General features: G+C 55.0%; 2 protein-coding genes across 3 annotated transcripts in view; both read right to left on the reverse strand.

The window, feature by feature from the left end:
* Nucleotides 1–2,637: 2,637 nt before the first annotated feature.
* Nucleotides 2,638–11,459, reverse strand: Nxph4 (neurexophilin 4). Its single transcript, NM_021680.2, is given in 2 exon segments — nucleotides 2,638–4,114; nucleotides 11,384–11,459. Coding segments are annotated over 2 exon segments (915 nt in total). The 5' UTR covers nucleotides 11,441–11,459; the 3' UTR covers nucleotides 2,638–3,256.
* A 3,774-nt stretch (nucleotides 11,460–15,233) lies between these two features.
* The window catches only part of Lrp1 (LDL receptor related protein 1), an 80,558-nt gene continuing 68,115 nt past the window's right edge, over nucleotides 15,234–27,676 (reverse strand). Inside the window, exons 65-89 of one of the 2 annotated variants that reach the window (NM_001130490.1) lie at nucleotides 27,416–27,535; nucleotides 26,991–27,113; nucleotides 26,717–26,842; nucleotides 26,162–26,278; nucleotides 25,395–25,501; nucleotides 25,172–25,304; nucleotides 23,693–23,812; nucleotides 23,200–23,322; nucleotides 22,769–22,909; nucleotides 22,550–22,684; nucleotides 22,354–22,473; nucleotides 21,214–21,482; nucleotides 19,942–20,120; nucleotides 19,448–19,554; nucleotides 19,052–19,168; nucleotides 18,576–18,752; nucleotides 18,322–18,462; nucleotides 18,045–18,218; nucleotides 17,697–17,858; nucleotides 17,164–17,338; nucleotides 16,900–17,001; nucleotides 16,684–16,748; nucleotides 16,488–16,578; nucleotides 16,249–16,393; nucleotides 15,234–16,105 (exon numbers count right to left, since the gene is read on the reverse strand). In NM_001130490.1, the coding sequence (NP_001123962.1) occupies nucleotides 15,965–16,105; nucleotides 16,249–16,393; nucleotides 16,488–16,578; nucleotides 16,684–16,748; nucleotides 16,900–17,001; nucleotides 17,164–17,338; nucleotides 17,697–17,858; nucleotides 18,045–18,218; nucleotides 18,322–18,462; nucleotides 18,576–18,752; nucleotides 19,052–19,168; nucleotides 19,448–19,554; nucleotides 19,942–20,120; nucleotides 21,214–21,482; nucleotides 22,354–22,473; nucleotides 22,550–22,684; nucleotides 22,769–22,909; nucleotides 23,200–23,322; nucleotides 23,693–23,812; nucleotides 25,172–25,304; nucleotides 25,395–25,501; nucleotides 26,162–26,278; nucleotides 26,717–26,842; nucleotides 26,991–27,113; nucleotides 27,416–27,535 (3,410 nt within the window). In that variant the 3' untranslated portion in view covers nucleotides 15,234–15,964. The remainder of the gene's footprint in view (nucleotides 16,106–16,248; nucleotides 16,394–16,487; nucleotides 16,579–16,683; nucleotides 16,749–16,899; nucleotides 17,002–17,163; nucleotides 17,339–17,696; nucleotides 17,859–18,044; nucleotides 18,219–18,321; nucleotides 18,463–18,575; nucleotides 18,753–19,051; nucleotides 19,169–19,447; nucleotides 19,555–19,941; nucleotides 20,121–21,213; nucleotides 21,483–22,353; nucleotides 22,474–22,549; nucleotides 22,685–22,768; nucleotides 22,910–23,199; nucleotides 23,323–23,692; nucleotides 23,813–25,171; nucleotides 25,305–25,394; nucleotides 25,502–26,161; nucleotides 26,279–26,716; nucleotides 26,843–26,990; nucleotides 27,114–27,415; nucleotides 27,536–27,676) is intronic. The other variant, XM_008765393.3, reaches the window with a different exon arrangement.

The raw sequence follows: 27,676 nt of genomic DNA on the forward strand, positions 1-27,676 counted from the left end.
GGAATGAACTACAATCCAGAATTGGAGGGCTCACCCATGATCCAGATCTTGAAGCTGGAAGACACAAGTTTCTGACCTAGATCTTGGCATGGAGATCTTGAGGCATAGTGGCCATGAAAAGTTTAGGCCCAGGCATGGAAGGTAGTACATGCGCCTTTAATCCCAGATTGAGGCAAGGAGATCTGAGTTCAAGGTCAGCCTGAGACAAAGCAAGTTCCAGATCCAGGCATGGTGGTACACACCTTTCATCTGGGCCACACCTTCTGCTGGAGGCCTACACTAGGACATTGGAAGAAGGAAGATTCGCTCTTCTTCCACTGCTTGCACTTACTTGCCAGCACATCTGTCTCTGTCAGAACCTACTTCTACAGAAGAGTAACTTGTGGAACTGAGCAACTACAAGATTCTTGGACTTCCATTCACAGCTGACTGATGTTGGGTTAGTTGGACTACAGACTTAAGTCATTACAATAAATTCCCTCAATATAGAGATGCATTCCATAAGTTCTCTATGTATCCTGGAACTCACTCTGTAGACCAGGCTGGCCTCAAATTCAGAGATCCTCCTGCCTCTGCCTCCCTAGTGCCGGACCGAACCCAGGGCCTTGCGCTTCCTAGGCAAGCACTCTACCACTGAGCTAAATCCCCAACCCCGGGCTTGGGACATCTTAAGGCCTCTACTTCAGTGGTTCTCAAAGACACACAACCATACCTCTTGGGGATTCCAGTAAGCAGCGGTTTTTGAGAACCATTGGCCTCCTTTAGTCATTTTATACCTTTGTTCATTCAGTAGACATTGAGCCTGCTGGGCATGCCTTAGCCCTGGAGATACAAGAGACTCACTGATGGGCCATGAAGAGTTGAACAGTGACTACATTGAACACTTCACTTTGTTCTTGTATACTTAGATGAATGAGGGAGAGAAAGGAAGGCCTAGCTTTGGAGGAAGACTATGAATCAGGGTTTGGTGGTGGTTTTGTTGTTTTTTTGGGGGGGGGCGTGTCGGGGATTGTTTTTGTTTTTGGAGACAGGGTTCCACTGTGTGGCCCTGGCTGTCCTGGAACTTTCTCGTAGACCAGGCTGGCCTCAGACTCACGGTTCTGCCTGCCTCTGCCTCCCAGGTGCTGGGACTAAAGGGCTGTTCCATCACCATGCTCACTGGGAGGTTTTTGTTTCCCTTTTAGTGCTAGAGATAGAATCTAGGGGCTCATGTATGTATGCATGGTTTTGTTTAAAAGATTGTTTATTGGGCTGGTGTATCTAAAGACAGCTACAGTGAGAAGGCATCGGTGCCCCTTACAGATGGTTGTGAGCCACCATATTGTTGCTGGGAATTGGACTCAGGACCTCTGGAAGAGCAGTCAGTGCTCATAACCAACCACTGAGCCATCTCTCTAGTCCTGTGTATATTGTTTTATTGAGACGTTACAAGTGAGGAAAGATGGAGGCCCAAGTCCACTGATTCCAGTCACTGCCACCCTGAGTTCCTACCTGGCTCTTACAGGAGGCCTGAGTGTCTGTTGAAGCTAACTGCCTTCTCTTGACAGCCTAGCTTCTCTCAACAGGCCCTGAATGAGGAAACCACTGCATCCTTCCTCCCATCTTCCTTCTCCTCTCACACCAACTGGCTCCTTATCCTTCCTACCTTGGTTTGTGGATTGAACCCAGGGCCTTGTGCCTGCAAGAGCTCCATGCCCAGCTCCGGATATTTATGACAGGGTCATAACTCTCTCAGAGTCCGAATGAGCTGTGGGCAATCCTTGGAGGACACTGCCCTCTTCTCTTTCCTGTGGGCATCTTTACCAGGGACTCCAAAGAAGTCAGGATTAAGAGGAAGAGACGCTCTGTGCCTCAGCTTGTCTGCACCCCTCAAGCCCCAGTCAGGGGGTCCCAAGGGGAGGGGGGCTGCTGAGCTGAGAACTACTAATGAAGCCGCAGCCAATTAACGCCCGGGCCAGGGTTGGGGGCGGATAAAATTAGCAGCCAAGGCTGCAGGAGGGAGCTGAAGGCGGGGGTGGAAAGGGTGGGCAGCTGGCTGAAGGGGGCTGTTCGCTAGCTAGCGGCTACCAGCAGGGACTCTGCTCCGCCCTCCAAACCTGCGCTGGTCCCTTCCCCCATCACCTCGTCCCTATGCTCGCTCCCTCCCTCCCTCGTCCGTCTGCAAACTCAGCGCCCACGAAATTAGGAAGGAAAAGGAAGATCGATGACTCCAGATGCCGCAAACACCGTTCCCCTTCCCTCCCAACCTTCCACTTCCCTCCAGCCCGATGGAGCTTACTAGGTTGTCAGCGCTCTGCCTACGCTGTCCATGCTTCTCCACCCCACTCAAGGTCTTAAACCTCCTTTCCCCTAAATTTCCCAAACAGACTGCCCGGAAGTCCCACTTCAGGTCTAATCCCCGTTCTAACTGCCTTCACTAGCGTTTTCTAACCTTAGATAATCCCCACCTGGGCAGACTCTCACCCATGGGTCGCTCACTCCTTGATCAGTTCTGAAATGAACTCCAAGGTGCTGGGTCTGTGTTTGCCTCGGTTTTCCCAAAGGGCGCCAAGGAGAGGTGTCCAGGCAAAGCCTCTACCAGACAAAAACCCACACCTGCCCGCACCCCCTTTCCTACAAAGGTCTCACACAGGCGAGTATCGGATTTCGCTTTATTTTGTTCCCTTCCCGTCTGATTTGGCGTAGAAAAAAAAAAAATCACCGGGAGGAAGCAGCCAGAGGGCGGGTGGAACTGGACTGGGGGCACGGGAGAGAAGCGGGGAGGCAGAGCAAGGGGCCAGGCGGAGCCCCCCATCAGGACTTTTGATTCAGCAAGGTTAGGAAGAAAGGAGGACTGACATGGGGCACTCAGAACGAGAGGGGACTAGAGGGACTGGGGCTTTTAGACTTAGACTTTCACAGTCTTGGAGGGAAGGGGAGGACCAGAGCTTGGGGAAAGAAAGTGCCGGGCGTCATTAATACCGCGGGTGGGCAATATGTATTCCTAGGGAACCCTAAGAAAACCTCAAAACTCTGGGGCTATGCTTATGCCCCTCCAATTTAACGTTTGAAGAGACCACCCCAGTCTTAGGGACACTCAGTACCACAAGGAAATGGAGGGCCACACTGGCTGATAGTCCCGGGGGAAGGCTGTTGTTCTCCACCTCACCCATAGTGGAAGACGTGGGGGCAGTCACAGGAGCATGGGGTATACAGGGAGGGTCCCACCTAGTGAGACTGAGATCTGGTGGGAAACTCTGGGCCCAGGACGGGGGCGTTATCCAAAGTAGGGGTGCTCACTCTGGAAGTTATAGTCTGGGCACACCTTCTGCACCAGTTTGTAGTCAAAACTGAGGAAGGAGACGAAGATACAGATGACTTTGAAGGGCTTGGCGCAGAGCCAGGCGGCCTGACTCTGCGTGTGCTCGGTGAAGCACACCTGCGACGGGTCGTACAGGCACGGGCGGTGCTTGCGAGCGCGGTTTGTCTTCTCATATTCTACGTGGCAATTAAAAGCGCGCGACTCTTTGGCCCCAGGAACTCCCAGCGCGCCTCCGAGTGGGCCGGCAAGTGCACCCCCAAGGTTACCCCCCAGCCCCTGCCCCGCCATCCCCAGAGGGGTCCCCAGTCCGGGAAGCACCCCTTCTAATGCCAGCGTAGACTGTAGAGGGTGGGGGGCAGGCCCAGGCAGCCAGACGCCCCCGAACTCCACACGCTTGGAAGGCGGCACGATACTGACACTTAGGTTACCCAGGCTGGACGAATTGTGACGGAAGTACACACTGAAGGTACCGTTCACATGGTCCACAATCTTGCCGGTCACCAGCAGCGAGAACTTGAGGGTATGTACACGAAAGTAAAAGTCCCCCCAGCCGAAAATCTTCTTGGCGCGGGCCGCTTTAATGGATGGCTTTCTCTTGGTGCGCGGCACGGGCGGGCCACCGGCTGCCCCCGGCCTGGCCAGCGCCCCGGTGTGGTTAGCTGGCCAAGCCCAGCTCCAGGAGCGCACGGGGTTCAGGCCCTCGGAAGAAGCGGGCACCGGGAGCTGCTGGCCGCGGGCGCCCCCTCCGGCCATGGCGGGACGCAGGTCCAGGTACTGTGGCCTCCCGGATTCCACGATCTGGCCACTGATAACCTGTGTGGGAAGAAGGAAGAGAGACGCTGGCTTGGGCAACCCACAAGAGTGTGTTCTGGGGTCAGACATTGAAGCCCTTTCAAGCTCTGTGATCTTGGTCAAGCCACTTCGTATATCTGGACCGTAGCTTCTGTATCTGGGAAGTGATCTGATGAACCCTAGGTTGTCACAAAGCTCCAGGGTGGGCATAAAGACAAAGCCAGCTTTGGTGTGTGTGGGGACCGTTTGTGAGACCAGATTGGTAAAGAGACAGGAAGAGCTTTCTGGTTTAACAGAGCCATCTCCATCCTATCCATTCTCCCCAGAGGGACCTCTAAGAACCAATCCCAGACTGACCGTGGGTTGAAGCTTGCAGAATAAAGGGGCACTCCCCTTGTCCCCAACCCCTTGGTTCGGAAGGGCTGGAGGAGTCACCCTGCCTGCCCATGGTGCTGGCCTGTCTCAGGTGGCCAGGGATCTGGGAGACAGCTCCGATGCTAATACAAGATGGATTGAGAGGCGGGAGCGGTCGGGCCAGGTCCGGGCCATCAATTATATCAGGGTGTGTGTAGAGGGGGTGGCCGGGAGTGAAGGAGCTGGGGGAGAGCGACGGGAGAGTGAGAGGAAGAAATATGGAGATGCCGCTCCCGGCACAGGGAGTGGGAGGGATAGGAGCAGAGCGTGTCAGAGTGTGTCAGTCAGCCAGCACTAGACCCCACCGGTAGTGTGGCCCTGACAGCTGCCTGCCAGTCCCTTGGGAGAGGCAGTTTCATGTGTGCCTGGGCTGGTTGTTATCCTGAAATGGTTGTGTGTATGTGTTCATGTGTTCTGTCTGGGGTGAGTTGTACATATTTAGTCTGTGAAGGCTGTGTGTATGTGTCTGTACTGCCTATGTATATCAGCCTGAGGAGGCTCTGTGTGTGTGTGTGTGTGTGTGTGTGTGTGTGTGTGTGTCCGTCCCATCTGCTCTCAATGGCTGCCTGTCCATTGTGTATTTCTGCCTGGGTTACCTGGGGGGTATCTGTCTGTTGTGATGTGTGAAGCTATGTGTCAGTTTGTGGTAGCGGTATGTGTGTAGCTGGGGTATTCGTATGCCCATGACCAGGCTGGCTGTGTGGCTGTCTTGATGTGTCACTTTTCTTGCAAGAGGCCCTGTGTCAGGGTCTTTCTAAGGGGGTGTCTGCACAGTGAAAGTGGCCTGTGTTCATATGACAGGAATGAGTGTGTAGTACGTACACACACACACACACACACACACACACACACACACTGCGTGTATTTTCCTACAAGCCTTTACACATTGTGTATGAACAACAGGCGTGCTGACTTGTAGGCTGAGGGTAGAGGGCCTGGACACACAGGTGACCCCTCTGTTTGCATACAACCCAGTCTATATATGCACTGTATGCACAGGGGACAAGAATGGCCGAGCTGGGCTCGGATCTCTACTGGCTGGTCTCCGTCCCTGCGATGCTGCGATCCTGGGTTATTAATGCTGCCGCCACCCACTCGTCATACATATTTATTGCCCCCCTCATTTCTTCTCCTATCCATCCCTCCTCCCACCCCAGGTGAGGGTGGTGGAGGTGGCACGAGTGATTGACTCACGCAGACAAGCTCGAGCTGGCATCTAACACCCAGAGGGTGCACCTGAGTAGGGCTAGGGACACAGGCTTAGGATGGAGTCGGGGGCAGGGGAAAAAGCTCTGGGAGGTGGAACTAACCCCCCCCCCCATGCAGGGTGTTGGAGGTCAAAGTGAGTGAGGCTTCAGGGAAAGCCAAAGGGTGGGTTGTTGAAATCCTACCCCTTAGTCTCTCCTTTCCCACTCTGGACCGAATCCCTCCTATTCCCAGTAAAGTCCTATTTCCAGTCCACTCCCCTCACCCCCCAAGCTGCTCAATGTTAGGGCATCAAATGTCTCCAATCTACTACTTCCCAGGACACCCTTGCTCCCTCTGCCCTGCACCCAGCCCCGGGGACCTGCTCAGGGCTGGTAGGCTCACTCTCTTCAGAGGAAGAGATGGGGGGTGGATTAGGATGAGGTTTGGCTGGGCAGAGAGAGGTACCAGGATGTCCCCCCACCTCTGATCCCAGACAAATTGCTGTCTCTGCTTCTGTGATCCTGGCAAATCCCTGGGCTTTGGTACCCACAGCCCCCACCCCCCCACTGCTGGAGACCGCTAAGATAAAAGCGAAGAGTTGGGGTGGGGGGGGGGAGAGGAGGCTGAGGCGACCTTGGGGGTGGGGAGCTCAGACCGGGAGGGAGGGGTGAGAGTCTGGAAGGAAACGAGCCGAGAAATGGGAACACAGAATAAAATAAAATAAAATCCTCCCTCTGGCTTCCTTGATCGCTCACGCTCGCTCTCCCTCTTTCACTGCCTGCCTCTCTCTCTCTCTCTCTCTCTCTCTCTCTCTCTCTCTCTCTCTCTCCCTCTCCCTCTCCCTCTCCCCTCCCCCTCTCTTTCCCCCTCTCTCTCCCCTCCCCCTTTCCCCACTCTTTTCTCCATCTCTCTGTCTCAGTTTCTCCCCCCACTGTCTCTGATTTCCAGTTCTGGGGAGCGCCCCCCACCCCGCACCTTCTCTTTCTCTGTCCTCCTGGTTGTCTGTTTTCAGCAGTGGATGGGGACTGGAAACACAAGGTGGAATGGGAGCTCCTTTTTGCCACAGCCCACCCCCCAGTGACTGAGGACCTGAGCGGGGTGTTGACCAAGGGGGACCCCTCCCAACTTGAAAGCCAGTTTAATTAAACTAATTGGGCGCGGTGACATTTGCAGAGGGGAGAGGCTAGCAGCGGGCTGGCTGTCAGCTGAGGTAGGAGGTGGAGGTGTGTGGTGGTTAGGGGGGCTTGCTGCAGACTCCTTCAGGCCTGTTCGGAAGGAACACTATGCCCCAAGGCAGCAGGCCCACGCACCTGAGGGCGAGTTAAGGCCACCTCCTGATGCTAAACAAACTCCATCAAGGCTCTTTGGGGATAGGCCAGCTGGGGATTGAGAGGGAGGATCAGGCTGCCAGGCCCCCTTAGCCGCATTGCAGGGTGCACTCCCCCGGGGCCTCCAGACTAGTCCGTTGCTTCTCTTTTCCCTTTGGGTCGAAAGAACTTACAATTCATCAGAGGAAGAAATGGTTTAGGCCTGGTTGGGGAAGCAAGGGATAGAATGCGGAGTCTCTCTGAAAGCAGAGAGTCATCTCTGCAGTCAGGTCAGGGTGGAGTGATGCCTGGCTGGGAGCTGGGGATAAAGGTGGTGTATATGTCAGGGTTGGGGTGGACAGGACAGGACAGGCTGAGGTGAGTACGAGGGCAGAGATGGTCTGTGACTAGGATTGGGTACTGGGCTCGGAGGAGCATAGGGTACCAAGATGAGGATCCCACAGGGGTAGACCTGGGACCAAGAATGGAGAGATGGGAAATGATGATCAGGTATTGGGCAGAGACCTAGAAGGCGATGATGGGTCAGGGACCAGAAGGGTGGAGGATGGGAGCTGAAATGGGACAGGTACGCTCAATGACAAATGGCTCTAGAGACCAGCTGGCATTGAAGATGGGCCAGGGAGACAGTGATGGGGACAGGATGGGGCAAAACGGAGTGGGAGGAAGGAAGATAGTTATTAAGAAGAAAGAAGGATGCTGATGGATAGAGACCTGGGAGATGGGGTAGGGGAAGCCACTGGGGTACTGGAATGGGGAATAGGAAACCAGGAAAGTGATAGTCAGTCTGGAAACAGAGCTTCAGGCCAGGTATTCAGATGAGACAGGAAAAGGCAGAAGGCCAGTTTCAGCATCAAGTTTGGGAGGGGGTCAGGCAAGTGGAGGCAAAGATATGTCTTCCAGACACTACTACAGAGCAGGGGTGAGGGCCTGCTGGTGAGGTGGGCTCTGTCCTTGGGCCAATCGCCCTCTCCCCCGCAGCCCCACCCTCTTGCCTGCCCGCGGCCTGCTGCACAAGGCTCACCGTTATCTGAATTTTGATTTTATTTTATTTTATTTTATTTCCTTGCTTCCTAGAGCCGGCGCGGTCCCCCCGGGAATGGCTGCCCCCCGCCCCCCGCCCCGCGCCTCACTTTATTATTGCAATAAATGTGCCTATAAAGGCGCCGGCTCCAGGGCGCGGTGGGGGTGGGGGGGAGTCGCGGAGCGGGGATGTAATTTCCCGAAGCCTGAGCTGGAGGGGGAGTGGGCGGGGTGGAGGTGGAGGAGGGGCGGTCGGGGGAGAAGGGGGAGACTCGCCAATTTCCAGTGCTCAAGGCCGCACTCCCAGATCCCTATCCCGGTTCGCTTTTTCCGACTGTGTATCTTGGGAACCCCTTTGAGCTTGAACCCAAAAACCTCTCTTCACAACCTGACCCCCTCTCTGTTAACCTTGTCCCATTGCCCACGCCTATCCTGGGTTACAGAGTTCTCTCTATTCAAAGTTCCCTAGCTCCTGGCCAATTACTCCTTACTGATCCCTCCGAGGAGGGTCCCTTCACCTACCTGCTGGCTTTCAAGGTTTACCATTCTCCAACTGTGGGTCCCAGACCCCAGAGACTCTTCTTTACCTGCCTCCTGCTTGTTTACCAAATATCTTCACCATTACCTCTGTCCAGCTCCTCACCCAGTCCAACCATGACCCTCTGTAAATTCTCCTTTCCGACGGTGCCCCTCCCATTCAGGATGTGAGGTTTGCAAGCTCTGGCCCAAGGGGTCTGTCACTTTAGACCCCTCCTCCAGTATCCCTGGCCCAGCTGCGGCCCCTGATTACCCCCAAATCCCAACCAGCAGCTCTGGGACCAAGCCCAGGCTGTGCGTGCCTAAGTGGTCTAGCCAGAGATTAGTTAGGGGGCTTCAGGGGGGTAAGGAGGTAGGAGGTGGTGGTTGGCACAAGGGTTGTGGCTGGCCTGGACTGAGACTTCTGTAACTGTAATCCTTCCCTGAGGCAGGATAGAGCTGAAAGGTCCCACAGGACCGCCACCCCTGCTCCCCCCTAGCTAATTAGTGATTAGTGATTAGTGATTAGTGACTATTGATCGCCTGCTGTTTTTCCCAGTAGGCAGCTGCTTTGGCATGGGGCAAGGAAGACAGATACAGAGGGAAAGGGGGGTTGAAGACTATTGGAAAGATACTGAAGCAGCCAGTCCAGCCCAGAGGCCAGAGCCCCTGGAGCGATGGAAGCCAGGGAAACCAGAACCTGAGAGGAGTCCCAGGAGCTTAGAAGTAAAGGAAGAAGCAGAGAACTCCTGGGGAGGCAGGGTGGGCAGAATTGGTGGTCAAGATTCCCCCAAGAGCTGTCTTAAGAACTGTCCCCATCAATGGCTCAACCCAGTGTCAACCTCACCTCTTGCCCACTCCCAACTCTGTCATCAAGATGTCCCTGAATGCAGGCACACTCCTGCCTCATGTTCACACTCAGGCGAACATATCTGAACAATCCGTACTTGCTCGTGCTCTAAGCTATGAGCATACTCGCAAACCCAGATTCACACGAAATAACAGATGTGCTCCAGTATGCAAATACATCCGAGACCCCGAGGGAGGGTCTATGCATGTGCACACACCCTACTGTTCTACTCATAAGTCCGTTTGAGAACAGATTTCCTTACACGACCCTATGCAAAATAACAGGCATTCACACACCACACATAGGCATAGACCCCCACATGTCCACAGGCTAGACCAAATGGCAGATAAGCACTTCCCTGCCGATTCTGACATAGCCACCCCTCAGCTGCAGCTTTCTCACAGGAAGACAGATTCCCATCTCTCCTAGCCTCCTCATGCTTATTCTCCCTCAAGTCTCTACCAGATGTTTCCTTCCCCTTCAGGGGGCAAAGGAAATTAAACCAGATCTGTCCACAGGGGAGTTAATTTGATGGGAAGAGAGTGGAGAAAGCTGGTGGGGGTGGGGGGAAGGATCAGGGCAATGTATCTTCCCCTCCTCTGTAACCCCAGGCCTTCACACACTGTGGGGTGACCCTCTCCTGCAGTCTTCCTGGGTGAAACCAGGCCTCAGGTTCAAAGGAATCTCCTGCAAGAGGCAGCGTTTTTTTTTACACCGGGGGCTCTTTTCTTTCTTGTTTCATTCATTCATTTTTTTTCTTTCTTATTATTTATTGCCCAGTTTCCACTCACTCAAGGTCACTAGGCAGCTGGGCTTGGGAGAATCTAAGGGCTCTACTACTGGCTCACTGGGGCAGTGTCTACCCTACTGTAGGTATGGGGACACCACATGAGGGCTAGGGTCCAAGTGTTTTGGAGGAGAATTACTGGACTCTCTTAAAGGCTGGAGATTGAGGTTCAAGAGTGAGGGTTTGTAGAGCCAACTGGTTGCCCTTAAACTAGGTAGGTCATAGTTGAGAAAGGAAGTTGGGGGCCAGGGTCTAAACCACCCTTGTGGATCACACTTCAGGGCATAAATAGATGGCAGTGCTGTGAAGCAGACACAATCACCCATGCATGCCAGCATAGCTATTCACCCCGGGTCCCAGTGCCTGGATTCCCTGGACACATGATAGCGTGCAAGGGCGGTTTTAACACACACACTCCACATCAGCACGCATCAGCCCATATGGACTGAAGATCTCAAGTCAAGAGTCGGGCAGGATGAGGTCTGGACCCTTTTAGCCTTTGGGTCTTCACCCAGAAACCCCAGGAAAAGAGACAGTGAGAAGGGTGGGGGTAGGGAGGAGATGGGAGGAGAGACTCCCCCTCCCAGGCAACAACCCCTGTCCACCAGGTGCGAGAGGGGGGTGTGTCTGTGAGGTTGTGCAGGGGAGACGGTGTCTCCGCGGGAAATGTGATGGGAGATTGTAGCCAAGTTCAGCCTTGCTGGTGTGGGTCCCTGTAAGCGCGTGTGCCTGGGCAATGTATACTCGGATCGCAGAGCCTACCTGGCATTGTGACAAGTAAGGAGAAGAGAAATGGGAAGGTGGAGGGTGAGGGGTGGAAGGACAGACAGACAGAGAGGGAGGCAAGCAAGGTAGGTGCGGAAAGAAGGCTAGGCTAACACCCTCTGGCTTGTCTGTCTGTCTCGCACTCCTTCTCTGTCTGGCGCGCTCGCGGGTCGCGCTTCGTCCCCTCCCCCGTCGCGCCTGAAGCCGACCAGAGCCGGGTCTCCACCCTGCACCTTCTTCTAACCCTCAGCCAACTTGCTGGGTGCGTGCCAGTCCTAAAGCGGGTAGTCTGTCTGTCCGCGTCCCCCACGACGCACAAAGTTGGGACGCTTAGTGCTGGGGGCGAGGCAGACGCACGGAGCCCCCTGGCATGCAGGGTTCTTCGTGTCCCGGACCCCACTCCTTGGTTCTGCCACCCTTACCTTCCTAAGGAGCCAAGGACCAAAGAGCAAGAGGAGCCATTCCGGGAGCAGCCGCATCTTCCCGGGCGGCCAAGCGGGTCCGGCAGGGCGGGTCCCGGGGCGGGCCGGTCTGGGCACAGGGCAAGGGGCGCCCGGCTGAGGGCGACGGCGCAAGCAGCGGGAGCGGGCGGCTCGGCCCGCGGACTGAGCGCTGAGCGGAGCGCGGCGCTGGGGGCGGGGCGCGGGCGGGGGAGAAAGTTGGGTCTGAGTCGAGCGGGCGGGGAGGGGGGCGGGGCTCCGTGGTGCTCCAATCCCGGCCGCACCCCGCGCGCCCCCTCCCGCCCAGCTGGGGGCACGGAAGGTGACTTTCACTGTGACACACCCCGGACACGCCCCTGGCTCAGGTGTGAAGCTGGAGAGGGTCAAGGGGTTTTGGGGGTGGCACCCCAAGACGCCAGGTCTGGGCGCAGATGAGGGCTTGAACAGGGAGTGGGACTCTGGGCTCTGAAGTGTGAGCGGGAAGGGGGCGTCGCGGAGCATGAGCCCCGACAGGCTGGGCGGCGCCGCAGGACCCTGGTCCTGTGATGCCCGAGTTTGGTGTGGGGGGGGGTGTCCTATGCTCCTGGCAGAGGTGGGTCTAGGGCAGTGATAGGGACAGGGACTGAGGTGAGGGCGGGCGGGGCCTCGGGCGACTAACACTGAGCACAGCGCTGACGGGGATGGATGGGCGCCCCGCGGCTCATTCGGCCTGGAGATGAGAATCATTGATCACGGACGGAAACCCCATCACGTCTGTCAATAGACTGACAAACGGCGCCCGCTGCCCTGCCCCCGCCCCCGCGGCACCTCTGCGGTCCTCGGACCCCTTGGCTAGACCGGGTCTTTTAAGTTAGCCCCTCAACCCATACTGTTGACCCTTGCCCAATCCGAAGCACTCTTGTTTGGGGGTTGGGCAGGAAGTCGCTTTAGTGCCGTCTGCCCAGCCTCTTGGTAACAATCCTTTTGCTTTCTCTCTCACAGTCCCATTTTCCACTCCCAGCTCTTCTCATCCCTTCTCTGTCTATCTCTGTCCTTGTCTCTGTCCCCAGTTCCAACACCGTGTCTGTTCTCATCCTCTGGGCTGTTTCTTCCTGTTTCCTCCTCCCACTGGTCTCTCTCTCCCTGCCCAGGGAGTCTTCAGCTGTCAGCTGTTGCTATGCACTGTGGCTAAGGCTGAGGAGGTAATATGACCAACACCTAGACAGCAAGAGATAGGACCAAGCAAAGAGATGAAGAGACAGGCCCACACCCCAAGGTATGTCTCCAGGCTATAATAATGCCCTGCTACACTGTAGCGGTGAGGCCACATGCACATACAGACCAGCGTACACAGAGGCACATAAGCACACACAGACCCACAGACCGACACACACGATTTATATACATAGGAGCATACAGTGGTATACAGTAACGGCTGGGTACCCAAAGTACCCTCTTGCCTTGACAGAGGCAAATACCCACAGGGCTACACACACACACACACACACACACACACACACACACACACACACACACACACAGAGAGAGAGAGAGAGAGAGAGAGAGAGAGAGAGAGAGAGAGAGAGAGAGAGAGAGGCTGAAAGACAAGCCTGTGCGAATATGAAAAGATCAGGCATAGGATTTGACAGACACCAACAGACACCAAAGAGGGTCAGGGAAAGGACAGGGGTGTACTTGTGACACCCAAGGAGACAAAAACCAGGGAGCAGAGATTTGGGGGTGCAGTCAGGGCTGAAAGAATAAAGGCAGGATGGGACAAAGTATCAGGAACAAGTCAAATAGCTGACTGGGGCTGACCCCAAGCACAAGAGCTGCTCTGGTTCTGGCGAAGGCAAAGGGTAGTCCCCCATCTTGGGTGTGCAGATGCCCATGGCCAAAGTCTCCATCTGTAGGAGACCTGATCCTCCCCATCACCGTGTTAGCTAATCTCAGGTCATCCAATTCTCTCAGAGATTACAAGTGCATGCTCATGTACACAGGTACACAGTACTTGTCTCTGGGTCTTTGTTTCTGTTCCTGAATCTTTCCATCTAAGAATATCTGTTTTTCAATTTGATCTCGGTCAGTCAGTCAGTGTCTTTTTGGTTTTTGAGACTCCCTTCCATTTGGCTGGGTGGTTGTTGGGAGACGGTGCACCCTTCTGGTCCTGGCCAGTAGAGAGAGGGGGCTAAAGGAAGGGGTATACTTTCTAAAGCGGCAGCTGGGGTCCATCTTGCTCTACTCAAATCTTGAGGTGACAGGCAGAGAATCAGTGATTCCCCGGGGAGCTATAGATGCAGGCTGCTGAGAGGGTGGGACTGCTGCTGGTGGGGAACAAGCAGGCTCTAGGGGAGGGAAAGAAGATGGCTGACAGAGGGTGGAGGGGTCAGTGCAACATAGCCCCAGGGAAGGAAGTGAGAGGCTAGGCTAGGGTCCTCAGTGGCAGGTGCATAATTAGTGTGGGGAGCTTTAGGATAAGCAGTGTTACAGCAGCGCAGACGCCACCTGGTGGCCAGAATGAGCCACAAGCCAACACTTAAGGATCAACAATGACTCCCACCCCCATTTTATTCCCAGCAGAATTGTTCATCCCAGAGCCCTAAGGAGTCTGGGGAAGCTAGGAAGATCTCAGAGTAGGCTTTGGGGATGAAGTTGGAGATAAGATTGAGGATGAGGGGGAAAGGAGGTCTTGTCTCTGGATGGCACATCTACCTGTAAGTTTCCCTGAGGGGAGGAATAGAGGGAGAAGTACCCTGGGAAAGCCAGTGAGGGTCAGGGGTGAAAAGCTAGATTGCTCCTTTGGGAGGCATTCTTTGCGGCTGTTGGAAGAGCAGGGTTCTAACCCTCCCCTAGTCCTGGACAATGTAAAGCTGTAATAATATTCTGCAAGGGGTTCACTTCCCTTTGAAAGAGGTTCAAGGAGATCTGGAACAACTTAGATAGTGTAAGTCTTTTCCTGGTCAACTCCTGAACTGTCTGCAATGTTATATGGGAAGCTAATGGGCAAACTGAGCCTTGCTGGCTCTCCTACCCTAGTCTAGCTTGTCCCCTAATCCAGGTATTTAATTGAAAAAAAAAAAAGTTCGGGGTTGGGGATTTAGCTCAGCGGTAGAGCGCTTGCCTAGCAAGCGCAAGGCCCTGGGTTTGGTCCCCAGCTCCGAAAAAAAAAAAAGAAAAAAAAAGTTCTCTCTCTCTCTCTCTCTCTCTCTCTCTCTCTCTCTCTGTGTGTGTGTGTGTGTGTGTGTGTGTGTGTGTGTGTGTGTGTGTATGTGTGTGCATGCCAAAGCACAAATACGGAGGTCAGAGAACAATTTTATGGAGCTGGTCCTCCCTGCTTTTATGAGGGTTCCAGGGTGCTTGCACACCCAAGTGTTTTGCCCACTGAGCCATCCTGCTGGCCTCATAGCCAGGGCTTTACTCATAGATCATAGAGTAAGATGTCGACATTTCCAAAGGAGCACAGAGCAGAGAGCTGTAGCAGACCATCCTGACGGTCTTCACTACCCAGCATACTTATTTCTTCTAGGGTGGCCAGGGTAGGGCAGGTGCACAGTGAAACATGTCTATCTCTGAGTCAATGTGCTGGGACCAGGGGACACCAGATACAGCCAGCACAAGTCACATCATAAGGCTCAAGGTCATACACCAAGAAGAACAGCTCTTCCCTGTCATAGCAAGACAGGAGGATGGAGTGGGGCTGGAGACACGGACCTTAGGATTCTCAGGCCAGCCTCCAGCATGCAGCAAGGCTCCCTCTGGTGGCTGAAACAGGCAAGCACAGCCCCAGCTTCCAAAGTCTCACATTAGCATGCAGACACAGTGTTTTTTTCCTTTTCTTTTTTTTTCCTTTTTTACAATTTTATTTATAACAATATCTGTGTTATTTAGTTGTAAAGGAATTCAGCAAAAATTATTAAAACGTTCACGTCCCCAAAATGGGGCTGCCCACTTGCCCTTCCTTGGTGTGCCCCAATTCTTCCTGGTCCTCAGGGGAGGGGAGACTGGGGGACAGTTACCAAAGAATGTGTTCAGCCCTAGGAGCCACAGAGGGGGCACTGGAGAGGCAAAGACCTGTCTGGAAGGGATACTGAGCATGGCCATCCCAGACGTGCCCCTAAAAGTGGGAGCTGGGGCTTGGGGTGACTTCCCTCAACTAAAAAATACTCCTACCTCAGCTAGAGCCAGATATTCCAGACAGGTTCAGCAGAGAACTCCACCTCCCCAGAACTAACCCCAGGAAAGGAAAGCTGGGACACTGGAGCCCTGTTGAGTGTCTTGTACAGGCGAGAGGCTGTGCCGCCAGCTTCCCGGGGTAAGGGAACGTATGTGGACTCCTTCATACCTTTGAGCCACAGAGCCCTCCCTGCCCCCTCAAGGCAGCATGGGGGGAGGGGATGCCGAGGAGCAGGCAGAAAGGAAATGCAAAGAGATAATACTGTGCTTGCTCACTCACATATAAAAAGTAATTCCTTCATTTTTACATTTGTACATCCGGCAGGGCCGGAGAAGGGCTGGCTGGGGAGAGGGCTCATTGAAAGACTCGTGTGGCAGGGGCTTTCTGGGGACGTCCGTTGGGGCAGGGCCCTATGCTAAGGGATCCCCTATCTCATCTTCAGGTCCCCGGCCCAGCAGTTCTCGCTTCTCGTCCGTGCTGGCCAGGGAGTGGCGGCTGCCATGACCCCCCATGTAGAGCGTGGCATACACTGGGTTGGTGAAGTTGGTAGGCTGCAAAAGAAAAAAAAATAGAGAGGTTCATATGATTGGAATACTCTGGCTTCTACCTCTGGGCAACACCTTTGGTTGCCTTGGTCACACCCAGGGGCCTTTGGACTCTGCTCCAGAAGCTCCTTCAATGGCCTCCAGCGTACCTTGTCAGGGTCAAGGGCAAAATCAGCATCCAGGAGGCCCCCCACATCGTCGGGCTCTCCACCTTCATACATCTTGTAGGTAGGGTTTCCGATTTCCACATTCATGGCCCCATTGGTCATCCGCTGGTGCTGGAAGCCCTTAGCCCTGGGGAGAGGCAGGAGTCAGGGAACCGTGATGTTGGTGAGGTTATCAGACTGTAAAGTAACAGCCAGAATTTTCCAGACTCCCAGTGGCTCACCCTCGGACTCGCCGCTTATACCAGAACACCACGCCTGCCACCAGCAGCAGCAGGAGCAGCAGCAGCAGAGGGATCAGGATGGAGGTCATATCTGGAAAGAGAAGTTGGAAGATTGAGTCTGAAGCCTAGGGAGATGGGGGGCATGAGGTTCTCTCTCGCTCTACGTCTTGGCAGTCCTGCTCTCCCCACCACTTACGCCCAGGCTGTTGCTGACTGACAACCTGCTCCTCGCACCGGGGTCCTGTCATATGGGGTGGGCACCTGCAGGCAAGAAAGCAAAACTCAGTGGGCCAGCATCACTTCCTCGACCACTTTAACTGGAGGTACTAGGCGGCCATATCATATCATTCCTTAGCTGGGGTTTTGGGGGGAGGGGCCAGCCTGTGCCTAGTGAGGCTCAGGTCCAACTCACTGGCACTCTGGCATCATCTTGCTGTTCATGGTGCAGGAGCCACCATTGCTACAGTGGTCGATGCAGGTCAGACAACTGGGAGCTACCCGGCCATCAGTGCAGCTGTGGAAAGGAATCAAAGTCTGGGGCTGGGGTTTGCGGAAGGGTATCTGTGATGCTAGGACAGGAACGGGGCCAGGAGGGGCCAGATGGGGCGGGGCCAGAATGGGCCACACAGTTGCCACAGGGCAGAATGTGGAGGTAGGACCCTTGCCCCCCACTCACTTGCAGGTGACATCTCCCGTCTGCTTATTGACCACACAGGCTCCCTGGAGACAGCGACTACACTTGTTCACCTCACACCTCGTTCCCTCAAAGTAGACAGTGCATCGACATTGTCGGGAGCCATCGGCGGCCATCTGACAGGTGCCAAAGTTCTCACAGAAGCCTGAGCACTGCCCTGTGGTTGGGAGTGGAGAGGAAGTACCTCAAGCCCCGCCCCTTCATAAGGATCCAACTGTGCAGGGTCGAGGGCTGTCCAGGACCTGTGGATGACTCCCACCTCCTCCTGAGCCCCCTAATGCCCTGTCACAGACCCCAGGACACTAGGGTGTTCCCTAAGCATTCAGAAAGGGCATTCCTTTTGTTGAATGATCCTGACGCCTGGAGGCTCCCTACACCAGGAAGGTGTGCCAATGTGGGGGGCAGCACCCACAGGCCTGGGCTTGGTTCATCTGCAGATGGCTTCCATCCTCTCGAACTGCCCCTTTGCGTTCCTGCTCCCCTCTTCCTTCGCTGGGGTTGGGGTGAATACTCACGGTACTGGCAACGGTCACCCAGGAAGCCAGGTAGACATCGGCACTGGGGCTGGTTACCCTGGTTGACGGTGCAGGTGCTGTTGTTAGCACAGTAGCCTGCACACACCTGCTGGGTGCATCTGGGGCCTGTGAAGCCTGTGGGACAGCGGCACGTGGGCATGCCTGGGGGGAGAGGATCTGTCAGTGAGGCCGTGGCACTGGGGACCACCTGGGCCTATAGCAGAGCTGGGAGGGATCTTAGGGAAGCGACAACCAGATGGGGAGGATGCTGGGGCAATAGGAAGACCAGGCAAGGAGAGGTTGGGGGTCAGGATGATGGGGAAGGACCGGTCCTGATTGGGGGCATACCAGATGGGGAGGCTGCACAGGTGCCTCCGTTGTGACAGTATTCCCAGCACTGGTCCAGCTCACACTTATCGCCTGTGTAACGGGGCTGGCAGCGGCACTTGGGCTGCCTCCGAGCATTGAGGAAACAGCTACCACCATTGAAGCACTGCAGGGTACAGGTTCCAGGCCTAGGGGCTGTGGTAAGAACTCGTCAGGGCAGAGGAAGGGGATCAAGGGTCAGGGGAGCCAAAGGCTATCGGGAAGGGATCCTCGGGTACCGGGAAAGGGGTGTGCATACCATCTGGAGGGGGTGTCGGAGAGGGCACAGGCACACAGGTGCCATTGTCCAGCCTCTTTCCATTGGGACAGGTGCAGACAGGCCCACTGGGGCTCAGCAGACACAGCCATTCACATTTCTTGCGGTCACAGGGGTTAGTCACTGCAGGTGAGTGGAGGGGGGTCCATGCTGAGCGGCGCGCACTTAGAACACCCTCCTTCTCAATAACCCCACCCCCAACCCCTTCCACACCCTGGGTCTTCTCTCTGAGGCACCTTCAGGCTGCTTGTGTTGATGGTACAGGACCACATCAGAGGCGTGGCTCAGGCCCCCTGTCAGGTTGATCAAGGGGCTGTGTCCAAACTTGTGGATCTTGAAGACACGGTTGTTGATGTAAGTGACGCCATAGATGTAGTCCTCGAACACGTCGATGCTGAAGGGGTGACTCAGGCCTGGGGGTGGGGGAGAGTCAGGTTAAGTGAAGACAGGGACCTGGGCCTTGGACCCACTCTTACACGCCTGTCAGTGTAGGTCTCATCACTCCAAGACTTCTGGGTTCACGGGAGACTTCGGTTCTCTCTCCTACCCCTGCTCAACCCACACAACTTGATACTCATTGGTAGAGCGAATAAATGGTCAGGGCGGCGCAGGCCCACAGGCTGGCAGTGCTGGTGGGGGCTTCCAAAGAACACGAGTCTTTGGGCTCAGCAGGAAGCCTGATACCAACGTTGGGGACCAAGCACCCTCTAACCTCGTTTACTGTCAACAGCCACAATGGGGTCGGTGCCGTTGAGCCGGATGCTGCCGATGACCGATAGTTTGGCATCCGCCCAGTACAGCCGTTCATTGTGATAGTCGACGGCCAGACCTGGGGTGAGAGAATGCTGTCAGGCATCAGCTTCTGTCATGCAAGACTGGGCGCAGAGAACAGAGCAGATTCCGGGATTCTGCATGGTGTCCACAGCAGCGCTTGCTACCCTGCATACGACCTCTCCCAGTCGCCCATCGGGGAAACACTCCCACGGCCCTCAGCCTGATCTGCTGGAAATCGCCCACCCCACTGCCCACAGGGGTGACTTTGAGGTGACTTCTGAAGCAGCCGTGATCAGAGCCTGCCCCTTCCACACCCTAGCCCTGCCCCAGGGACCTGTGGGCCACTGAATGTTGTCTTGCACGAGGGTCTCCCGTAGGGTCCCATCCATCGCGGCTGTTTCAATCTTGGGGTGGTTCCCCCAGTCTGACCAGTACATGGTGCTGGGAAGGGAGAGATAAGAGTGGGTTGGACCCCAGGGCCAAGGAGACAGTGCGAGATGGAGCAGGGGCCACCTGGCCTGGCCTGAACACCCCTAGTATTGTGAGGAAGCACCCTGTCCCCTACAATGAGACCCAGGAGCCAGCTTCTGACCAATGCTACATCGACTGCTCTAACCACTTGAGCATCTGAGTGGGCAGAGCTACCCCTTCAGGGGGCCCAGGAAAGCAGAGGTCAGCTATCCAAGTGGGAGTCCCTGACGATGGCTTTAGGAGGGCCAGAACTGGGGTAGCCTGGAAGCCTGTGGTCTCTGTCCTGTTGAGCCTACCACCTGTCTTGAGGGCCTCATGACACCAGCCCAGATGCCTCCCCCCAGGGCCCGTGCCCACCCCCTCAGTGGGTCCACCACGATGGCGTGGGGCTCATCAATCATGCCCGAGATGAGCGTCTTGCGGTTCTCTCCCTTCATTTGCGCCACCTCAATCACGTCTCGGCCGGAGTCGGTCCAGTACACATTCCCAGCCACCCAGTCGATGGCAATGCCCCTCGGCATCTTCAGCCCTGAAATCTAAGTGGGGTCACACGGTCAGGGACTGCCATCTTGTCTCGTCACCCCCATCACCGTCTGCCCACTTGTTCTTGTCTGTCACCCCACAATGACCACAGCCTCTAGGTTCTTTAGGTCTCTATCATAGCTGTGGGCTGGAACTCACTGTGTCGCCTAGGCTGACCCTTTTTCTTATTTTTTTTTTAAAGATTTATTTTATTCTATATGAGTGTACTGTAGTAGACACACCAGAGGGCACCAGATCCCATTACAGACAGTGGTGAGCCACCATGTGGTTGCTGGGAATTGAACTCAGGACCTCTGGAAGAGCAGTCAGTGCTCTTAACCACTGAGCCATCTCTCTAGCCCGACCCTTTTCTCTTCCTCTGCCTCTCATATAGCTGGAGTTACAGGCATGAGCCAGGCCCAGCATATTTTCATGGTTTTCTAGTTAATTCAAAGTTTAAGAGAGGCTATGGGGTGGAGGCAGTGAAGTGGCTCATGGGGTAAAGGTGGCTTGCTGCCAAGCCTGAGGCCCAGAGTTCAATCCCAGGGACTCCTGATAGAAACAAACTTTAAATTGTCCTCTGATTTCTGTGTGTGCACCAGGGCACAAACACGTGATATACACACATACTCATGCACACAAACTGTCAATGGAAAAAAAAAGCAGTGGCATGAAGCTGCGAGTGTAGTTCGTTGCTAAAGCAGTTGGCTAGCATCCATGAAGTCCTTAGTTCAGATCTAGGACTAAAACCACCAAGCAGCCAGATCTATAAAGAAGCTTATAAGGCTAGGTATTATTATTATATCTTCATGGTTGTTGCTGAGGACTAAACCTCAAACTTAAGCAAGTTGGCCAGTATTGACATGGAGGTGTCACAGTGGACTATGCTTCTGAGTGCCAGTCTGTCCTGGTGGCCCATGTCACCACGTGGCAGGGCTGACTAGGGATACTTCTTATTGCTCTGGCTGCTTTCTGTGCCAAGCAGGCAGGCCTGACCGCTCCTGTCTTCTCTAGTCTGATGCTCTCCCAGCTCCCACACTATCCTTTTCAAGTCAGCTCTGTCCTGCAGAGCTCTCTCACAGGGTCTCTGACAGGCTGGACACTTACATTGAGGTGGGTGACTCCACGGTCGATCTGCCTCCGGTGACGGTTGGAAGTGGTAGGAGGGGCAGCAGGGGGTAGGCTCCTATAGGAGATAGTGCCCGTGTGCCAGTTAGTCCAGTAGACACGGCCGGCCTTGACATGGACGTCCATGGCATCTATGCGGACACTCTCGTCACCCTGGAAGGCCTGCTCATAGGCTGAGTGGGGGTGCCCCGGGAACAAGCTTCGGATCTCGTTGTCATCAGCGATGTATAGCACCTGGTACTCGGAGCCTGCCAGAGTAAATGACTACCTATCAGATGTGTGTGAGAACTCAGGGCCTGAGTTTCGTCCCTGGGACTCGTATGGCCAAGTACTGGAGTAGTGACCTCCACCCAAGACACTGTCACACTACAGTAGCCTCTGATGTAGTCAGATCATTTGTTTGAGACAGAAAGGGAAGTTTCTGGTGCTGGTGTAGCGAATGGCAGTTCTGAGGGCTCTAACCTGTGCCCCAAGCTGACTCAGAATGACCAGACCTTTCAGAAATCTGCCCTTGCGTTACCTGCTTTGCCACCTGACAGATCCAGGAATTCTGTCTGGTGGTCTCTGGGCAGCATCGCCATGTAGGTCTGCTACAGACTGATAAATGCTGAGAGGGTACAAGGATGTGGTGTGTATATATGCATGGCGTGAGACATGTGTGTATACACAGGAATATATATATATATATATATATATATATATATATATATATATATATATATATATACCATGTGTGTGTACGATGTGTGAGTACAGACATATGAAAGGTGCAATGCCATGTCAGAACACGGAGGAGACATGCGGGTGGGCCCATGTGAGTCTGGCTGTACTCTCAACCTAGGGTGGAGGGGACACTTGTGTCACATGGGAGTGTTGCTCTCATAGAACTTCTCCAGAAAGCCAGCCGATGCCTTCTACCTTTCCTATGCTTTGCTTTGCTCAGGATGGTGTCCCGGTGCACCTTGAGTCTGGGAGTCCATGCCTGAGCAAGGAAGTGTGCTTCGGAATGTTCCATGCCAGACTAGTACCATTTTATAGCTGGTGTGGCTCGGCCCCGCCCACCCTTCCGGTCCCACCCATTCCAGTCCCACCCCTTCCGGTCCTCCCCGCCTCTAGCACCTTCAGCTTTGCAGGTATTGTGTGTCTTCATGAAGTTGCGTGCACAGCTGCAGAGGTGGCCTCCCTTGGTATTGTTGCAGAGCTGAGAGCAGGTGCCGAAGCGCAGGCACTCGTTGATGTCTGGGGGTTACACTGGGGGTCACAGGGGAGTCTAGGAGCTGGGGTTCCTGCCCCATCTCCCATTCAGCTTTCCTACCCTGGCATCCGGGCTGGCCCGGCACAGTATGGAAGCCCGGGCGGCAGGCACAGTAGGCAGCCTTCTCGGTGCGCACACAACGTGCTTCGTCCCCACACATGCTGGCATTGGTGGCACAGCTGGTCAGCTTGGGGTCTGTGGGGGACAGACAGTGGATTCCTTCCCCTGAACCCTGCCCCCAGGTGCCCACCCACCCTCTGCTCTCAGGCCTGATCCTACCTATGCTGCAGTCTTCTTCATCAGAGCCATCGCCACAGTCATCAAACATGTTACAGCGCAGCGAGGATGACAGACAGCGCTGGTTCCGGCACAGGAACTCCTTCTTGTCTTTGCAGTGGGGGTTCTGGGCTGTGGGGGGCTCTGGGAAGGGGAGTGGCTTCAGGCTACTGAGCAGGCTACCCCTACATCCACAGGGATCTTGTGAACATAGGTGTGTCCTTGCTGTTCATCAGGCTGAGGGTGTGTGTGTGTGTGTATATGTGTGTGTGTGTACACGCTGAACCTGCAGACTCAGAGCTCGAGGAGGCTTCCCATACGTTTTCCCAAGGGCTCTACTCTCCCCAGATTTAGACTCCCCCCTTCAGCTTTACTGCAATGTCTGCTCCCCAGATGCAGCTCCCCTCAGCCCCTGCTCATTGCCCTCAGCTCACCACAGTCCTCCTCGTCAGTCCCATCCCCACAGTTGTCGGTGCCGTCACACTGGCGCCCAATCCACAGGCAGACACGGTCATTCTTGCAGCGGAAGGGTCGGTTAGGAGGGCACTGGAACCGGGCTGTAGAAGCCAGGAGACAGAGCTGCGATCAGTCTTGGAGGTAGGGAGTAAGTGGTAGGGGAGAGCTGGCCACTGGGGAGTCTATGGGACTATGGGAGCCACATCCCCATTGTCTTTGCCATGGATGACCTCTAACCCTGCCTTGTCCCACCCTAAATCTATCTATCTATCTATCTATCTATCTATCTATCTATCTATCTATCTATCTAATGCATATTAGTTCACTGTTGCTATCTTCAGACACACCAGAAGAGGGCATCAGATCCCATTGCAGATGGTTGTGAGCCACCAGGTGGTTGCTGGGAATTGAACTCAGGACCCTCTAGAAGAGCAACCAGTGCTCTTAATCAGCCCCCACCCTAAATCTTACTGCATTCCTCAGGGTTCTCATCTGAGTTGTCTCCACAGTCGTCCTCTCCGTCACACTTCCAGGCCAGTGGCTTGCACAGGGTGTTGTTACATTGAAATTCATCCAAGGGGCAGGTCCTCACTGGGTGCAGGGCAAACAAAGGAGTAAGGATGAATGCAGCTGCTGCTGCAGGATGCTGTCCCTCATTCCCTCCATGGGCAGGACTGAGCCCAGGGGTCAGCACAGAAGCTGTTGCTGAATCAAACTCAGACATCTTCATTTTCTGCCCCATGGGCAGATGTGCTTCCTCTGGTATTTAGGGGAGGAGAGGCTATTTGGGGCAGTGTCGCCAGGGTTTAGGATGCTCTCCTTAAGTAGGTGAGGTAGGACACCTGAGTCTAGAATAGTCTGCGGCAGTTAGGGGACTTAGCTTTGGGTGCTACCATCAGCCCACAGGGCAGAACCAGAAGGTTGTCTTATAGGTGAGACCCCTGCTTCTCTTCTGACAGGTGTCACACTGGTCCCTTCCGTGGCTGAGCCCAGGCGTGTCTGGCTGTAGCAGCCCCTGACTCACTGCCTGTCCCAAGTCAGGGAGATGAGCAGGAACTAGCCTCTTCACACAGGCAACTGGGTAGAAGGTGGGTAGGGCGTGGGTGGTCCTGGCTACAGCCTTCTGCTGGCTCTCTACCTAGCTTAGCCTGCTCAGAGCAATGCTGAGCTTAGATCTGTTACATTGTATTGTATTGTATTGTATTGTATTGTATTGTAGCACATTGTATTGTAGCACATTGTATTGTAGCACATTGTATTGTATCACTATGTATTACAATGCCAAATATCCTGGTTGCCCCAGGGACCAGGAGATTCTTACACGGACCCAAGAGATGCTAGGTAACCTTACCCCCCAACTTAACCCTGATTGGTGAATAAAGATGCCTACAGCCTGTAGCTGAGCAAAGAGATGGGTAGGGTTTTGGTTCTCAGGCTGGGGGTCAGAGGCAGGGATCTTGAAGAGAGGGTGAAGATGCCATGGGGTAGGTGAGTCATGAAAATATGGCCTCGAGGGCTGGCCAATTGGAGCTAAGAGCTGCTCCGATGGAACGTGGCAAGTTGTAGCTTAGGGTTCTTGATGGAGAAGTAGATGCCAATAGCTTAGAGGGAGATATCTGTCCAGCGCTAGTGTGTTAAAGGCTTATTATAAATATACATGTTTTCTGTCTTTTATCTGGGAACTGAATGATGAAAGGTGGGGTAGAAATCCCTGGTGAGATTTAAAAATTAGTACAACAGGGTAAAACCTTCATAAAAATGCAGGCAGAGTGGGCCTGAGCCTTGCCTACTGCTATATCCAACACTAGGTCCGTGTCTGGCTTGCGGTATAAGGGTTTGTTGCAGGACCAAAAAAAAATGGAGGAATTAAAAGACGGATTAACCTGGGCCACACAGTGGGTTGGTGGAGGTGGGAAGGGTGGAGGTGCCAGGAGGAAGGAGCTCACTCACCCCCAGTGCCGCAGGCTTCCTCATCACTGCCGTCCATACAGTCAGCATCCGCATCACAGCGCCAGCGCAGGGGGATGCAGTGACCACTCTTGCACTGGAACTGGTCCATATCACAGCGGGGGGTGCAGTCTTTCTGTGGGCACGGGGACCAGCAGCCCAATCAGGCCCTTGGGGTCCTGTCCTAACTCTACCGAGATCACCCCTTTCCTTGAGCTCTCCTCACCTCATCGGAGCCGTCGGCACAGTCATGATCGCCGTCACACTTCCAGCGCCCAGCAATGCAGCGGCCGTTGGCACAGGAAAATTCACTCTCAGAGCAGGGCCGAGGTGCTGAGGAGAGACAGGCCCCAGCAGGGTGGGCAAAAAGGGCATTCCCCAGCCCTCAGAACTACTAACCCCCAAATGCAACGCTCACTCCTACGGTTGTGAAGAGGCCACACAGCTGACTGGCATAATGATCAAGACACTCAGCCATTTGTGGGCGGCTGACTGGCTGTCCTCAGGAGACTGGCTGGGCCAAGAGGGTACTCACACTTATCCCATGAGGTACAGACACATGGGAGAGGGCACAGATTCCTGGCCCTGTCCTTAGGACAGACCATGTTGGGGAGGGGAGGGAAGGACAAGACCACTGAGACAAGCGCCAGGTCTGGGGAAGAGGCCAGTTAAGGATGTGGGCAGAAACGCATGGCACAAGGATGGGTGGGCTCCAGGCAGAGGCAGAGCTGGCAGGAACGGGGGTACACCAGAGACACCTACCTCTGCAACCCCAAGAGGACAGTGTGAAAATGGAGAGAAACGTGAGATGAGATGAAATGTCACAAGCTCAAGGACAGGACATAGGGTGGGGTGGAGCGCAGTTGAGGGGTGCCTGACCCCCTTGCCCTGGGAGGCCACCCCCTGCACGGGGCTGTGGAGCGTGGGTGCTGAGGAGGGAGATGCCGAGGCCCGGGAAAGGAAGTGACAGGCGGGGTAAGGCGTAGGACATACTGCAGCTCTCCTCGTCTGAGTTATCTCCACAGTCATTGTCATAGTCACACTGCCAGCGGCCTGGCACACAGCGGTTGTTTTTGCAGCGGAACTGGTATGGCTCACAGGTGCGCTCATCTGGGGGAGGCAAAACGTGGAGGCAGATATTGGGGTGGTCAGGGGTGGAGCAGGTGGCAGATGTTAGGGTCTAGGGTAAGCAGCGAGAAGGCGGTCATTGCCGTCTGAGGGAGCTCTGCTCTGAGGTGCAGGACTGACACTCCTGCCATCAGGTGGTTCTGGGCAAGACAGGCAAAGTGTGTGGGGAGGGCAGCTGATTTGGGGGGTGCGCAGGTGAACAGGGAGGGTACTGGAGAGTCTGCACAATTCTAATCTGAGGGGTAGCTAGGGAGAGAAGCAGGATTCAGAGGTGGTGGGCACTACAGGATAAGCTTCCTAGTATCAGCCCTGCGCTGGGTCATGCTGAGACCCCACCAGCAGGCAGCCCAGATGCCTACCAGCACACTTCATTCTACTCATAATCCCAAACTGCCATCCTCTCAGGATGTCCAGGCTTACCACACTCTTCCTTGGGCTCATCTGAGCCGTCCCCACAGTCGTCTTCTCCGTCACACTTCCAGCGTGCAGGGATGCAGCGGCCCGAGTCCTTGCAGCGGAACTCATCCACCCCGCAGGTCATCTGGGCTGCAAGGCACCGGCTCGGGTGAGGAGGAGTCCCCACCAAGGAGCCACTGGGCAAGGGTATGGTAGCCAAGGGAGGGGTCTGTGTGCTGGGGTGATGGAGTCCCAGATGCTGCTAGGGAAGATGGTCCAGGGGCGACAGGCAACTCACTGCAGTTGGCAGGTTCATCACTTCCGTCCACACAGTCATTGTCCCTGTCGCAGACCCAGACTCGGGGGATGCAGCGCTTGGTGATAGAGCACTGGAACTGGTTGGGGGCACAGGTCACCTCAGCTGCAAGATGGAACAGAGGAAGAGGACCCCACCCTTTATCTCCTCGTAGCTTCGGTGCCACGCTCTCCCTCTTCCGAAAGCCTGCCCCTGGTCTCAGCCAGGAGGAAGGAATGGTTTATCCCCAGCCTGGATCCGCAGACCGTCCACACCAAGCACGGAGCTTTTCTGAGCAAACCAAGAGACACCCAATGTGACTTATGTCCCACCCGCAACAGAGCTAACTCCGTGCCCCTATGGGAAGCGGTGGGCAACTACGGTGTGTGCCAATGTCCCCTGCCCACTTCCCTGAACCCAGCACGTACGGCAATCCCGTTCATCCTCGCCGTCCCCACAGTTGTCCTGCCCGTTGCAACGGAAGATGCCAGGGATACAGCGGTTGGTGTTGGTGCACTTGAATTGACTGGGCAAGCAGACGTGGATGTCTGGAAGAGGGAGGAGTAGAGGTAGGGTGCTCAGGGTGGGTAGGCACCTCTGTGTCCCTTGTAGTGGACAGGTGGGCTTTGGTCCCAAGCCTAGAAATGTAGCCTAGAGAGAAAGCTGCTGCAGGCTAGCACTTCCTCTCT

Source organism: Rattus norvegicus, chromosome 7 (genome assembly GCF_036323735.1).
Source record: "Rattus norvegicus strain BN/NHsdMcwi chromosome 7, GRCr8, whole genome shotgun sequence".
In the NCBI taxonomy this organism is placed as follows: Eukaryota; Metazoa; Chordata; class Mammalia; order Rodentia; family Muridae; genus Rattus; species Rattus norvegicus.